Here is a 15,197-nt window from a genome sequence, read left to right as displayed (position 1 = left end):
ATTAACTCATGACATGTTTTATAACTCAGTGGAGTGATGGGATCCCTCCTGTCCAGTAATTTATCAAAGGCTTCCAGAAAGCAATACAGCTGCTTTCATCAGCAGTTTCTGGCTCTGAGCCTTTCTATGTTAAAAGAAAACCTTTCTTTTTCTTAGATGCATTTCAGTCAGTGCTCCTGGTGGCATTTCTTTAAAGCTGGGAAACTAATAGGAGACAGACTGTAAAATATGGTTATTTGCTCAGAATTGATGAAACTCCTCCAGAGTCACAGAATACTACAGAACTGTTTTCATAGGCCCAACAAAATGAATGAATGAATCTATAATTGTAGATCTGTGTCTCTCCAAAGTTCATTGTGTCTTGCACAGAGCACACAGGAGCTGCTGCTGCTGCTGCCCAATAGGAAGTGAGTGTTCCCTCACAGTCAAAGACAGTTGAGAAGAGCCCAAGGATGGCAGGGTTCTCCTGGGGATCTGTTTCAGCACCATATGCTCTCCTCCGCCGTTGGATCTCTCTCACACCAACTGTTGCACTGCACTGACCTTTAACCTCAGAATTTATATGCATGGTCACAAACCCACAGCTGATGCATGAGTACCTCCCTTCTGTCTGATTTTTTCCCCCCTTTTCCCCGCTAAAACTGAATCTGTTAATGCGGTCAGCCTGTCGTCTGCTTTCAGTTAGCCGATTGCGGTGACATGCACGAGTTTGATGGCAGGAAGTATTCCCACAGTCATGAACTTTTTTTTTGTATAGTGTCTTAAAGGTTTCTTTAATATTATGACTTTTTTAGCAGTGAGATTGCTGTAAATGCTTTGTTTTGACTGCATGTTTAGATTTATTAAAGGTTAGACTAAACTTTTATTCAAGGTTTCAGTTCAGTGATGTGTCAGTTTGACTGGACAGAACAGGGTGTGACTGTAATTTAATTTAGCCAAGGGTCCTTAAAATCAACATCCACACCCAGTCACACAACTGCTTCCTTTCATATACGTAAACATACACACCATAGGGTTTCAAACTACACAGCAGTTCAAAATTACAATGGCTGGTGTGTTTGGGGACTAAGTATATGTTTCTGTAGATTGTGTACTGTAATTGAATTGACTTTGTTTGAAACAGGGTTTGACTGAAACCAGTAAAAGACTAAATATAGAATGACAGAAATATAGACTATAAACTTCAACCGCTTCTCCATAGGCATGGGGGTGAGTAAATGATGATTTTTTTTCATTTTACGGTGAACTGTTCCTATCTATCTATCTATCTATCTATCTATCTATCTATCTATCTATCTATCTATCTATCTATCTATCTATCTATCTATCTGTCTATCATAAAGTGAATCAATGTATTGTCATCCAAATTGACGAACTACTCCTTTAACATTCTACAAACCAAAATCAGGAGTATAAAATGGGTGCATAGGCATTGTTAAAGATTAAACTCAATAATAACAGCAAACTTTATTTATTTATTAGATTATTTATTAAGGTATTCTGATCCAGGTTTTAGAAAACACATTCTTCTTTGTAAGGAGCTATTTTACTATGGATCAAAGGCTCCTTACTTACTGTACTTTTACTTTGGGTTTTGTACGCAGGACTTGTAGTTAGAGTACTGCACACTGAGCCAGAGATACTTGTATTTAAGTGAATGATCTCAATCTGCTTTATCCAGCAGAAGTCTTTAATGTTCCATCACCTCCAACAAGGCAGCAAGCCATCCCATATAGCTTGCATGAGCCAGTGCCAGTATGTGTGTGTGTGTGTGTGTGTGTGTGTGTGTGTGTGTGTCCCTTTGAAGAATCTGAGCCTGCTTGTACCCTTTGTAGCTGCGACCATTTGACGCTCCTCTGTCAAATGGTCGCAGCTTTGATCACCCTGTCTCCCTCGCTCCCATTTCAATGTGTTTCCTCTGACCTTCACACCCCAGGCACCCCCCCTCCACCACCGCCTCCACCCGGGGATGTTCATTATTACTTCAGGACTCCAGCATCACCTGACAACAGGCAACGAGCAGCATGAACCACCTGTGATATTAACCCAGTATTAGATCTAGACTGTCGATGCTTTATAGTTTGTGAGAAACAAGAGAAAAGTGCGTATTTCCAGTTATTCTCCAGACTCGGGGGGCCATGTTGCCGGTGTCTGATGGCTGGTCCAGACAGTCCAGGCAGGATCTCACAGTCCTTTGTGAAAGAGCTCATTGTAAGTGAGGTGAGAGTGAAGACACCTGGAGAGGTGCGACTCTGAGAAGGGACGGGAAATAGGAAGAAGAGGAGCATATTTTGAGGCTATGATCTTAATTTGTCATAGGCTACTTGAGTAAAAGTAAAGATATCTTGTTCAAATATTGTTAAAAGTGAAAGTCACTCTTATGAATAGTACTATTAAAGGGGCACTATTTAGTTTTGGAGAAGAAATTAAACCTCAGAATTAGATTTTTACAATATTAATGAGGTTATTATAGAACTATATTATGTACTATTATATATTATAAAGTATAATATCTATTTTTGCCATAACCTCTTAATGAAAGCTGTTCTCAGAGGAAAATAAGGTCCAACACTTTTTGAAGCTAGAAAGGTGGCAGGGTCCGCCACATATCAACAAAGTAAAATAGTATGAAATTGTGTTGTCCTTTAAGGTCAGTTTGTTTATTCAGTTTATTCAGTCATGAAAATGAAGACAGCTTGTTTACTTAGTTTAGACATCAATCAATCAAAGAAGATCTTCCTCTTCTGACTAAAATTTCTTCCCCAAAACTACATAATGCACCTTTAGTAGTAAGTCAATAAATAGTGTAAATAAAGTCAATAAGACAATAAATGTGCATAATAGTTTATATAGTTAATATATAAGTTATATTATAATAGTTACAAGTGATCTGCAGCTGTTTTTTTGATGTTTTAAAATAAGTCCCCATCTACTTCAGTTGTTTCAGAGAAAGCTGCGACGCTGTTTTGCTGTGAAGCTCCAGAAATGTTTTGTGGATTACGCAGCTTCACCCTTCTTTCTATCAACATGGGGACGAGTAGATAATGACTGAATTTACCCTTTTTGCTGAACTTAAAAGTCATAATAATTAAAGTCATAGAAACTTCCTAGTGTGTTGATGGTGAACCACAGGAAGTCATGCTACATCCTAATGTAATTCATGCATTAGTTAGGATTTACCCAAGTATATGATTTGAACCCTTTATTGAGTGTTAACGAAAGTCTTCATCCTGTTTCCTGCTATATAATACACATTGAGTCAAGTCAGACAACAGCTCCTCAATTACATTATTTTATTTAACAAATTTTGACATTTTCCTGGCATTTCTAAACATTATTACAGCATTCTGAAGGAGGCTACTGGTCATAAACTACGGGTCTTATGAAATACATTAGAAATATTTATATTAATCGGAGGCATTGCCAAACTTCTCGGTTTCTAAAAGAGCTTTTCTTCACGTACACATCCTATATACACAGAGATATTGACACGAAAAAGTGTGAACTTAAAACTGTTCCTCGTCTGTCCTTTGTTGGGCTATAAGTGAGTGTAGAGAGGGGAGGTTTCATCTTGCTCCAGGTGTCTAGAAAAGTCAAAACAGAGGACTCAATGCCGGGCGAGTCGCGACTAAAAAGGAGAGGGGGAGGACTTTCAGGAGGCCCCGAGCTGCAGGAGCCCTTCAGAGAAAGAGCCCCTTTAATGAGCTAAAGGTAAACTCCACCATTTAGCACTCTGTTATGTTTTTGTGATATCCAAAGCGCTTTAGCAGTGTTTTTCCTGGTGAGATAATATTCCATCAACTGGCACTTTCTACTTCTACTTCACTGAGTGATGTCCTCCATTTCCCAGAATGCAATGAAAGCCTGCAATCCGTTGTGGGTGAAAAGTAAAGCCACAGTTCCTGGTCCCTCCAGGAAACACAGTGATCTGCAGTTCTCACTGCATTTTGGTTATCTGAGTGGATGAACTGGTCTCTCTGTGTCTCCTTCTTCTTCTTCTTTGATTATTGATTGGAATCCAGAATAAATCCATGCACGTGGCCCGTTACCTGCAGGGGTAAACGAGCCATGAAATGTAATGTAAGTGTTTGAAAGACTTCATGTGTCATAGGGTGGAATTTTCCTTTCCAGTTAGAGGCCCAGTGTAACATCTTAAAAGACAAACTCTGCTTCAACATCTCCAAATGCACCCCACCCAAGCTCAACACCCCTACCAGGGTCTCCACATAGACCGTGGGTAGGTCAGGGGCATGCTCAGGGCCTCCCTGCTCTCCAAGCTCTCAGTGGAGCTCTGGTTGTGCTCGCTGTCGGTCTCATCCAAATCGGAGCACAGGTCCTCGCTGGACGTGGTGGAGGGTGCCGGGGAGAGGGCCGAGGAGCTGCTGGACAGACTCCTTCCTCCAGGTGAAGCCAGGCTGGCGCAGAGCGTCTCGCTGCTGCCGTGCCAAGTGCTGCCGTTACTCCCAGAAGTGTCAGTGATTAGATCCATCAACACGTCCTGGAGGTGGTCCTCGTTCAGGGGCATACACTCCAGCAGGTGGTTGAGGAGCTCCGCTGCCACCGTCGCATCTATCCCTGGACAGCTAGACACGAACATGTGGACCTCGTGCATGCACTGGATGTAGCCGGCGGCGAACCTCTCACTGGCTTCTCTGTTGAGTGCGTCTGTTTCTGTGGGAGGAGAGAGAGAGAGGATGAAATGACTGTAGCAGGTGGGCAGCTCGAGGTCCCAGCCTGGTAGTTATCAGATGGGAGTTTTGCATTTGTCATGACTTTAAGAAGTGGTGTGAGACATTTGTCACAATTTCCTATCAGAAGAGGGCAATCAGATAAAACACAATAAGCCTCCTTCATCAGTTACATATACCTAAAAGTCCTGGAGAAGTCAGGTTAGCAGTCATTTACAAAACAAAAGCTCAAAAGATTAGAGGAAATATAACCATAACATTGTGTTCATTAAATATTGCTTCTTCTGTTAAACGTCATTAACATTGGCTTTTTGTTAGTGGATACATTACATTAAGACTGTATAATATTTTTGAATTTGTCTGATTATTCTGAGTGAAAATATCCACAGTGTGGTCGCATAACCACACTGTTAAATAAACATTAACGTCCACACAAGATTTTATGGTTAAAGTCCCCAAATAGTTAGTACGTGTGGGAGTAAGTAGAGCAGAGGTGTGCAGACCTTGGTTTCGGTTCTTCAGTACGTCCTCCACCTTCTTCACCGTCATCTCCAGCACCTCTGCGTTCTCCATCTTGGAATGAAACTGTGGAAACAACCAGCAGAGCCCACGTCAGAACCGAACTCGGCCCTCTCACTACTGTGTCACAGGGCCAGGTGAGCTGAGGCGCACCGTACTCACGTCTGTATCCGCCAGCAAAGTCCGCAGCTCCTGCAAACTCTCGTTGATGCGCGCTCGCCTCTTCTTCTCCACCAGAGGTTTCCTGGTCTGCAGGAACACACAGATCACACTTCATTCACTGACAGAAACATCAAGCTGTGCGCACAAAATCATATTGATTTATCTTTTTTTTTTTTAAATGCATTACAGACTGTCACCAGCGTGACAAGTGCGACACTGCCAAGTGCGTCCAGAGGGAGCCTGCCCCCCACCCCTCCCATCAGCCCCTGGAGTTACCTTTCTGTCCGCTTTCTGAATCCCATATTCGGACTCATCTTCTTCCATATCCAGTTCGGTGTTGCTGGGCCGAGCCGACGGGGCCATGTTTGTCTCTTCTGTGGCTTCTCCCACTGCTGCTGCTGCTGCTGCTGCTTCTTCCTCCCCAGTCGTCAGTGAGGGGGCAGCTGGCAAACGGAACCGGTTTCAGGAAGGGAAAAAAATCGACAAACTCGCAGGCGAGGCGAGGCGCCCTCTGTTTATTGTGCAATCCAAGTGAGACGTGCTGCTGGCGCTGAGTGGCTGTTGTTAGTATTTATAGGGGCTTATTAACATGTGAATAGGGGCTGAGCTGCTCTCGCTGGGGGACAACAGAGCGCACACGGCCGGAGCCAATGAGCGCCCACTCCCTTTGTCTCCGGTCAGCCCCGGTCTGCGCCCCGAGGAGCTGGATGGGCTTTAATCAGACAGTTTGTTGTGTTAGGGGACCGACCGCTCTCATTTTCACCCACACTGTTGGCACAAATCAAATGTGTGTGTACGCAATCTTTATAATGCAGAGGCAGAATAGCTCTGGAGTAATGGTGTTAATACTTACATTTTCAAATAAGACTGATGCATGTTCTAAAAAAAACACATTAAAACTATTATTCTAAAGGGCTGAAATGAATAACATTTAGCACCCTAATAATTTAAAGTGCAATGTGATACGTTCAATGTATAGAAAATATACTTGATGTATTTCACAAAAGGTGATTTGTGTTGATTCTCTCTCTACTTTACTGGCCACTTTGAGTGAATCTTCTCGCTCTGTTTTTTTCTGCCCTACCCATTCATCGCTCTGCCGGCTGTCGTGTCCGAGCCTCAGCAGATTTACCCGGCTGTTTGGCGGATGTAACGCGATGCCTTCAGTTGGCAGCTGCTGCCGGCGGCCCCTCGGCCCAAACTGAATCAGCCGGGGGAATTAAGGGCCCTTCTCCAAAGAAAGCGACAGGTGTTGGCCTGCGCCTCGTTTGTTCTCCCCGTTGTTTGGTGACTTCTGGTGTGTGTCTGCAACTGAATTCTCACGTTGCCTGCTCTCCTCTAAGAGAGACTTAAGTATCTGGTTGATCCGAAACCATCCGTGCTGCGTGGTATCTTTATTGTAATGTGGTGCGTGTACGAACATGCACGTTCATGAAGCAGTCGTCATTTACACAGCATTTAAAGTGTTTGAGAATGACATGAATCTAGTGGTATCAGTGTTGGACTTTGTGCGTTTGGACGCGCTGGTTACGCACAATGTCCATTTGTTTATATCTAATAAGAGCGCTCAGCCCTGTGCCCTCGTTATTAGACATGTTTTGAACACGGTATTATCATGTTAATGACCCCTCACAATAGACCAGCTCTGTCTGCTTGTTAAAGGACCACGCAGGCATCTGTGCCACCTTCCAGGTAAACGCAGCCATGTGTTTTCGGGTGCTCTTTTACGCACGGTGTTTCCACAGTTGCGCAGCATTTCCGCAGAATAAAAGCAGCACTAAACTCTCGTGCCCCAAATGAAGGAAGAGTTTCAGACCTTTCAAGTGGAGGGGGTTTTGGCACCTCGCCACCCCCAGATCTCTGTTCCAGATCTTTAATGGTGTGGACTGTGGAGAGAGCAGCTGTCTCGGCTCGCTTTTGTTGGTGAGCTCCGCTGAGGGACCAGGCGTCCCCCTCTCTGTCTCTCCCTCTCTTCAGACCCGCCGCCTGGCTCCATGTGGCGGCCAATCATAACGGCAATAATAGCGGGAGAAGGGGCCATATGCACGTTTCTACTTTTCACAACCCAGTGATGAATTACATCTTTATTAAAGCGCAAACGTAGCAGAACACTCGCTTTGACCATGGTTGGGCAACATCATGGTGTTTTTGTGCGCACAGATGGAGATGGCTGTGGTGCTGTGAAGTCTCAAATCCCTAGTTCAGACCTCACTGGGTCCCTCATCTGATTATCCGACTTACTTTTTAAGTTTATAGTCAACCAAAGTGTCAAATAGACACTCATTATTCATTTAGTTCAACCTGGTGTCTTGTTCTCTCAAACACACGTTATACTGATTTATTATGATTTATAATTCATTAATTATTAATTAATACTTCCATAAAGGTGTTGGTAGGACATTGGAATTAAAGGCGTAGTTCCCCCATAATAGGGGCATCACAAAGGAACAAGTTTTGAGATACCAGTCTCAGGGACATGGGCTGGTTTCTGTCGCCACCCCAAACACAACAGAGGTGAATGGAATTTCATTTGTAGAGTATCAGAAGTATCAGAAGATGACATTTGAGAACTGGAAGGCAGCATGTCTCTCCAGCAACAATGTCCTGGTTACTCGCCAAAGATTTAATCTGTATGGAATCTGGACATTGCCACAGTAGGAAAAGAGCAGGTGTCACAGATAGCATTATTAATGTGTCTGGTCTGTTCAAGTGTCCCAGTGAGCCACAACAATGTGGAATTCAGTCACTGTTAATTTCATTATTCACACCTGTGCTTTTACTGACATGTCCACTGTGAAAATTAAATCCCATCCACCTCCACTGTGTCAACTGGGCATGTAAAGACCTCATCTCATAAAAGTCAAACTGTAAATAGGCTACCACTACAGGTAAGTCAGTAAGTCATGTGTTGTTTTGTGATTAGGGTGAACTGACCCTTTAATTAAAGCTGCAATATTGACCACTAGGGGGCAATAAAAACCTCTAATCCCCTCACATGTTATCAACATATAAAGTAGTTGTAGCTGACATGTCAGCTGGCAAACAGACATTAATAGCATCATCAAGACAGTTTGAGACTACAGTCAGAAAAACAATTGAAGATAAAATGACTGATGGCTGAATTCCATTTAGCTGCTCTAGTCTCTGGAACACTGTCACACTGTGACACTTTAATGGGACACTTGAATAAAACAAAGTGAGTGTTGTTATTGCAGTAAGTGGCCCCTGTGGTTTTAAGTCAGGATGTCTGCTGGGAAAAAGGCCTGCGGTCACTCTTCTTTAGCTCGGTTTGGTCTGGCTTGTTTTCGCTCTTGACTGCTAACTGTCTGACATTTGTTGCTGGGCAGGTAGTGTGTTTATCTGAGTTTATTTACTGGAAACACCTTCCTGCTGCTGGTGATAATGTGGCGTGACTGAACTCTTCAGTATTTGCATTTACATCCATTAAAACAATGAGCTAAACAAAGGCTACAAAAAGACGCAGTGAGCTGCAAAATTTGGGTCATATGTGCTGTGTCGCTGCGAGTGACCCATTTAATTACATTGATGTGACTTGATTTGAAACGTAGGTAAAAATATTGATTAATGCAGCTTTCAAATGTTCACTACTGACTATAAAAAGGCTAGTGTGTAGGCTGATATCTTTGTTGTTTCAGGTATGGGACTGTTGATGCTAATTTCTACCTTTGATGGTAAAAATCCAGGCCGAGTAATAAATGCTTTAAATGGCCTCAGTTGCTAATTACATTTACATATCTATACTTGTGTGATTATATGAGTAAACAACCTGACAGTTTGGTTCTCCTGAGGAAGCTGTTATAGCCCATAGAGGTCAAATGTCAAAACTGACAGGCTAATCTTACATGGACAAGATAGTTCATGAAGCTAAATAAAATCTCAAGAGTGTACAATACATTGTATTCAATTTATTATTATTCATATTTGGGTTAATAATACAGAAAAGTAGGAAGACATAAAAATCTATGTAATGCCAAGCAAGTGTCTAAGAAGCAAAGCCATGCCTTATAATATCAAATAAATAAAGCTGTTAATACAATAAATACACGAAAGATTAATAAGAGCCTTCTACAATGCAGGCTACAGGAAGTCGACTTCTGAAGGGAAGTACTGAGAAAAGGTCTGTATAGAATCATTACAGCACACCTACAATAATAATCACTGGAACAAAACTGCGCCACGTTTGTCTTCTGAGCAGCATATCTATAAGATACATAACATAGGATGGTCTAACAAAAATGGACAACCAAGATCATTAATCCACCAGTTCACCAGGGCCTCCACATGTCCAGCATCCCCAGGTGGGAGCTGTGGAGCCCTGGTCTCTGGCAGGTAGGCCCTTCTCTATGGAGCTGCCTCCCAGCGAGGGGGTCTCCTCTGAGGGGTGTGCCGGGGAGCCCCGTGCCCGGGCTGGCCGGAGGAGGGACATCATGTCTGGGTGTTGGCTGGAGGGGGCGCTCATCGGTGGACCTGGGCAGGGACTTGAGGAGGTGGTTGAGCAGCCGGGAGCCCAGAGTTTTATCCATCCAGTCGCAGGTGAGGAGCATGTTGTGGACCTCATGCATGCACTGGATGTACCCTGTGCTGTACTTCTGCTGGGCCTCCAGGCCTAATGTGGGGTCTGCAGGAAGGAAAGGGGGAGGTGTGAGGTTACAGCAGCCCCTGGTGGTGACAGCACAACGTGCACCCAGTAACACAGCCCCAAGTGATGCCGTCTGCCATCAGGAAGCTGCTCAGTAAATCCTTCACAAGTGTGCTACACAATCATATATCTATTAAACACAGTGAGAACACAGTATCTGAGGTAAACAGTATCTGACATCTTGAGTGCTGCTGATCAGCTCTGCTGCCTGATGTCAGCTGGGTCATATTTTAGTTTGTTCTGCCCCATTGTTGACCCAAAGAATAACATATATGACTGTTACAGGGTGGCATACACAGAGCACATCATGGTCCTTACCGTTGAGTTTACTACTCTGGATGTTCTGCAGGTGCTTCACTGTCATCTCTAGGATATCGGCCTTTTCCAGTTTGGATTGCTGTTGAGAGATGAGCAGCCTTGAGGTTAAACTTGATTCAGACTCCACTGTTTACTATAGAGAGAGGGTGAGCCACGTGAGGATAATACTCACATCAAGTCTGAACGCTCCGATCACAGTTTCTTTGAGCTGATCCAAACAATTGTTTATCCTCTCTCTTCGCTTCCTCTCAATGAGCGGCTTTCTCAGCTGTAAAAAAAGAAATTTAAAAAAAAGGCAGCAAGGATGGTGAGACACCATGCTGGAGCGCAGGGGACATCGATCTACTGTATATCCAAGTGTAAAATACCTTTCTCTCCTCCTTGGCACTGGGATGTTTCCCCACGTTGTGCGCCATGGATGAAGCAGTCATGTTTCCTCTCGGGTGTCTGTGCGCCTGTGCCTGCTCTGCTCTGAATCTCAGCGCGTCTCTAGGGCCCTCGGCGCGGCACGGCCCTCTTATTTATCGGGGCGCAATTAGCATGTGAATGCTCCAGCTCTTTGGCTGCGGGATTTTCCCACACACGGGGTCCCATCAGTCAAGACTGACAGGTCACTGGCTCCATTCAATAACCGAGAGACCCGGCCTAGAAAAAAAAAAAAAAAAAAAAAAATACTGACAAGCGACAGATGTCCAGCCTGAAACCATGCGCTACACCCACCACCCACCACCCAACACACACACACACACACACACACACACACACACACACACAACGCAGTTTCCTCTTCTCCCAGGGCTGAACAAGAGTGTGCAGTTACCGTGCTTGACTCCGGGGAGCCCCTCGCCTATTGTTCACAGGAGCAACATTACACTACCTGCAAAAAGGCCAAACCCATTCCCTCAGAGCTCACAGGAAGACACAACAGACTGACAAATCACCTGAGGATATGTCTGCCTGGGTACACCACAGGCTGTCCTGTGCGGAACATGCTTCACTCTGACATAAAGTTCTTTAATAATTTCTATCAGCTGTTAACTTTATTTGAATTCTGATTCCTGAGTTGATCAATTATAGTTTTATAGCAGCTGGCTGCAGCAGGAGAGTCTGATTAAAATAGTGACACACACACACACACACACACACACACACACACACACACACACACACACACACACACACACACCTCTTCTTTGAGGACTTGTTTTCCAAGAGAAACACTCTTGCGGGGTATTTAGCCGGCTTTGATCATTCTCCCTGTCTTCAAATGTCCGACATCTGCTGTTAACTGTTAGCGAGCAGATGTCAGATTGACCAGATGCCCCCACAGCACCACCCCACCCACCCACCTTTGGGTCCCTTAAAGCGAGGGCCCCTGTTTTTTAGAGCCACGCGACTGCCAGGCGAATGCCGGGTCGTGGGAACTGGAGCCGAACAAAGGCCTCTATTCATCCAAACCAAATCAGCATGAAGAGCGTAATAACCTCCAGAGTGGGTGGACAAGAGGAGGAGGAGGAGGAGGAGGAGGAGGAGGAAGAGGAGGCTCTGGCAGGTGACCAGGATGACCGAAGCCACAGCAAGGTGTGATGGATAGCCAGCTAACATAGGCCACAGCAATGATATGTTATTAGATCCAGATGTCAGAAACATGACAACAAGGCCTGTGTTGAATACCTCCTTGTCATTTTTAATTCGAGCTTCAAAGCCAAGTTTATTTTTGTTTAGTCGTTTCCCTCAGGGACAGCATGAACCACTTCATGCGTGATGTCTAGCCAACTACTGTGGACAGGTATTTGGAGCCATTTTTAACCATTTAAGTTAGAGTAGTGATGGTTGCCTCGTCCACAATTGCATTTAAATATTATCTCTGTATCTCTTTAACATTTTGAGATATGGCATCATAGGGAAGACGAGATGCAACAAGACTCATTTGATATTTCCATTTTTGCTAAAGAAGATACTGAAGGTTGGTGTTTTTACAGTGATTTCAATATTACCAGGATATGTCAGCATGACTCTTCTTATGTTCCAAGATGAACAAAATAGGTTAGTATTTCATCCCACAGTGGACTTCCTCAAAGTGTATTCGAGAGAAATCATCAATATTAATGTAACAGACATGTCAAAATATTCAAATACAGTACAACAAGTCCTTTCATCTCCTCTTTTGATGTAACTAAAGATTCCTCTGCCTTCACCTGCACCTGTGTGGTGTGCTGGAAACACTTTGCATCAGAATGAATTTATGCTGCAAGTAAACTTTAGTCTCTGTTTGTCTCCAGAGGAAAGCAACAATGTCAAATATCACAGTATGTTTCCATTTGAGTAAGAAAAAGAGAATGTTTATTGATAAACCACTTGACAAAAAAATAAAATAAAGACATTAAAACATTAAAAGTTGAAAGATTTGCAGGTGATACCAGCTCCAAATCAAATAACATGAACAAATGTACTTCTACCACACAGGACCTGTTACCAACATGTCCCATTTCTATAGAATGGCTTACTATATATTTACAATATGTTTGTCTTGTAAACATCTAATTTAATACGATACAACAAATAAAAAAGCATTGCATTTAAACAGGCAATGCAAAACAAGAAAACAACAACAATGTGAAAGGAGAATGTGGGTGTGAGTGTTTATGTGAGAAATATGATGTGACATTCGCTTACATTTTGAATAATTTAAAAACCAAAAACTGACTAACTATGAACAAATCTAAAGTCAACACACTCGAATGCTTAAGACACAAGTAATTACATGAAAAAACTGCTGAAAGTAAAAGGTGATTTTTTTCCTAACCAAGAGCTGTGTAAGGTTAAGCATCCCTCTGACCTTGTTTTCCTTAAAGGTGTCATTTGTAGAATATGGCCAGAATCCATAGGGGCAGCATATCACCACAGTAACCAACAACTGCTGCTCCTTGCTAACTATCCTCGGCTGCAACTCGCTACCGTTAGCGTATTAGCTCATGGTTCAGTTAGCCATGGAGCCAGTGGCCCAAGATTTGCCTGGACCAGGATCTCAGATAACGGGGGCAGTCACCTCAGGACCTCACTGGATTTGCCAGCCTGCCGTGAACGCGAACATGGCTGGACACCGAACTGGGACTGAACACAGCCTCCAACATCAACTGAGGTCAGTTTGAAGACAGAGGATACAGTACAGAGGTGATTTACAGCGGATTGACACAGATAGATGTCTTTGACATAACACCAACACTGTTGTTTCCTCACACTCTGTTGATAATGTTAGTTCATTCATTGAATGCTGGAATTCTGGCCATACCTTACAAATTGCTCCTTTTAGTAGCCTAACAATCTTGTGAAGTAATAACAAAAACTTGGACATTCTGGTATTCTTAAACCTGGGCCTTACTGTATATGTTTTGGTGTGTAAATGATTAATGCTTACCAAAAGTTTTGGAATCAGCCCAGTAGATCACCTCAAATGGCAGGTGCGACACGGCTGCAATGGCTGAAATGTAATTTAGCTCCTTGTAAAGAAAAAAGTTATTCACAAAGCATCCCAGCCCTTAAAAGAGCTTCTAAGGTGAGGTGCAAGGATAATGTTTGTTGATCTCATAAGAGATCACTGAGATATATGACAATTGCAAAAATAAATAAATATTTATATTTTTATCAATTCATTTCTGATCAATCACACAAACAGTAACAATAAAGTTGTTGTCTCCCACGTGTTATATATCGCTCCTCACTGGTGTGCTCCGCTTTAAAATGGTTTTACACTAAGCTGGATTCCTAAAATTACCTTCATCTGAGAACACAACTATTAGCATGTCAATAGACTATTACGCAAGTATGCCTCTGTTTTCAAACATTTGTAGATTTCTTTAGAGTATGTCTGACAAGGTATTCAACGGAGATATTCATTGTATAAAATAAAATAAGTCATGACTATACTATCTATGAATAAAGACTGAATGCTATGATTTAGATCAATTTTACTGTCCATTTCCAGTCCATTAACGCCAAGAGTGCATTTTTATATGTTTTTTTTTTTGATCAACCAATCACAGCTGTTAAAAGAATGTGTTGCCCCTAACAACGGGGTCAACCCCACCCCCCCACTAAGATGAAAGTTTCTGTCCTCTTTGTTGCTCAGAGTTGCTCTACAAAGTTTTTCCAAATTGCTTCTAAGCTCGGACTCCTTGGTCTATGTTTTTAGGCTACACTAGGCCCCCTCTAGTGCCCTAGTGTTTGTGAATATGGACCCAGGTTTTAAAATATCAGAATTCCCCTTTAATCAAAACAGATGGAAGCATGAAAAAATAAAATCATATTTTGATTATGTAGCTCCTGTCGTTTGTGTCCTTGTGCTCTTCTGTTTCTTTGAAATGGAAGACCTTTCCATCAGGCTGCGTTATCCATGTCAGTTTGACGTGTTCTCCCAGGTTGTGGTTCTTCAGTCTCTGGTTGAGCTGAACAGACAGATTTATCGCTGAAGGACTTGGAACTTTTCGAGTACGGTATCATCCAGTAGAAGTTTCAACACGTCTAGTCAGCAGCTACACTAGCTCTAAATATGCAAATAAGCTTTTTACTCAAACATCATTACCTGCTCCAAGATGGCATCCTGCATCCACTTGTAACTTGTTTTTGATAAGTGCTATATAAATAAAGTTATTATTATTATTATCTCCTCCAGGTCCATAGAAGAGTCTGATTTTGTCAACATCACCTTCACCACCCTTTTCATCACTGCATCTTCTGGGATAGTAATTTCATAATGATGATATGTTAATGTAGTAAACTGTGAAGTTGAAAGCCATGTTACAAGCAGGTTTTGTGTACAGTATATTCCCTTTCAGATCAGAATAGTAAGT

At 42.8% G+C, this 15,197-nt stretch overlaps 2 protein-coding genes across 2 annotated transcripts; both read right to left on the bottom strand.

Moving 5' to 3' along the window:
* Positions 1-4,210: 4,210 nt before the first annotated feature.
* Positions 4,211-5,960, bottom strand: her13 (hairy-related 13). Its single transcript, XM_073492690.1, is given in 7 exon segments — positions 4,211-4,671; positions 5,192-5,273; positions 5,370-5,456; positions 5,646-5,739; positions 5,741-5,793; positions 5,795-5,851; positions 5,853-5,960. Coding segments are annotated over 7 exon segments (942 nt in total).
* A 3,695-nt stretch (positions 5,961-9,655) lies between these two features.
* Positions 9,656-10,778, bottom strand: her8.2 (hairy-related 8.2). Its single transcript, XM_073462330.1, has 4 exons — positions 10,716-10,778; positions 10,520-10,615; positions 10,348-10,426; positions 9,656-10,008 (listed from the first exon to the last, which is right to left on the bottom strand). Exons 1-4 carry the CDS (start codon positions 10,776-10,778, stop codon positions 9,656-9,658), a joined length of 591 nt encoding a protein of 196 aa, XP_073318431.1.
* Between the last annotated feature and the right edge of the window lie 4,419 nt (positions 10,779-15,197).

The sequence above is a fragment of the Pagrus major genome, chromosome 2 (assembly GCF_040436345.1).
Source record: "Pagrus major chromosome 2, Pma_NU_1.0".
NCBI lineage: Eukaryota > Metazoa > Chordata > Actinopteri > Spariformes > Sparidae > Pagrus > Pagrus major.
The sequence above is the reverse complement of the archived record's forward strand: the minus strand, read 5'-3'. Positions and strand labels throughout refer to the sequence as shown.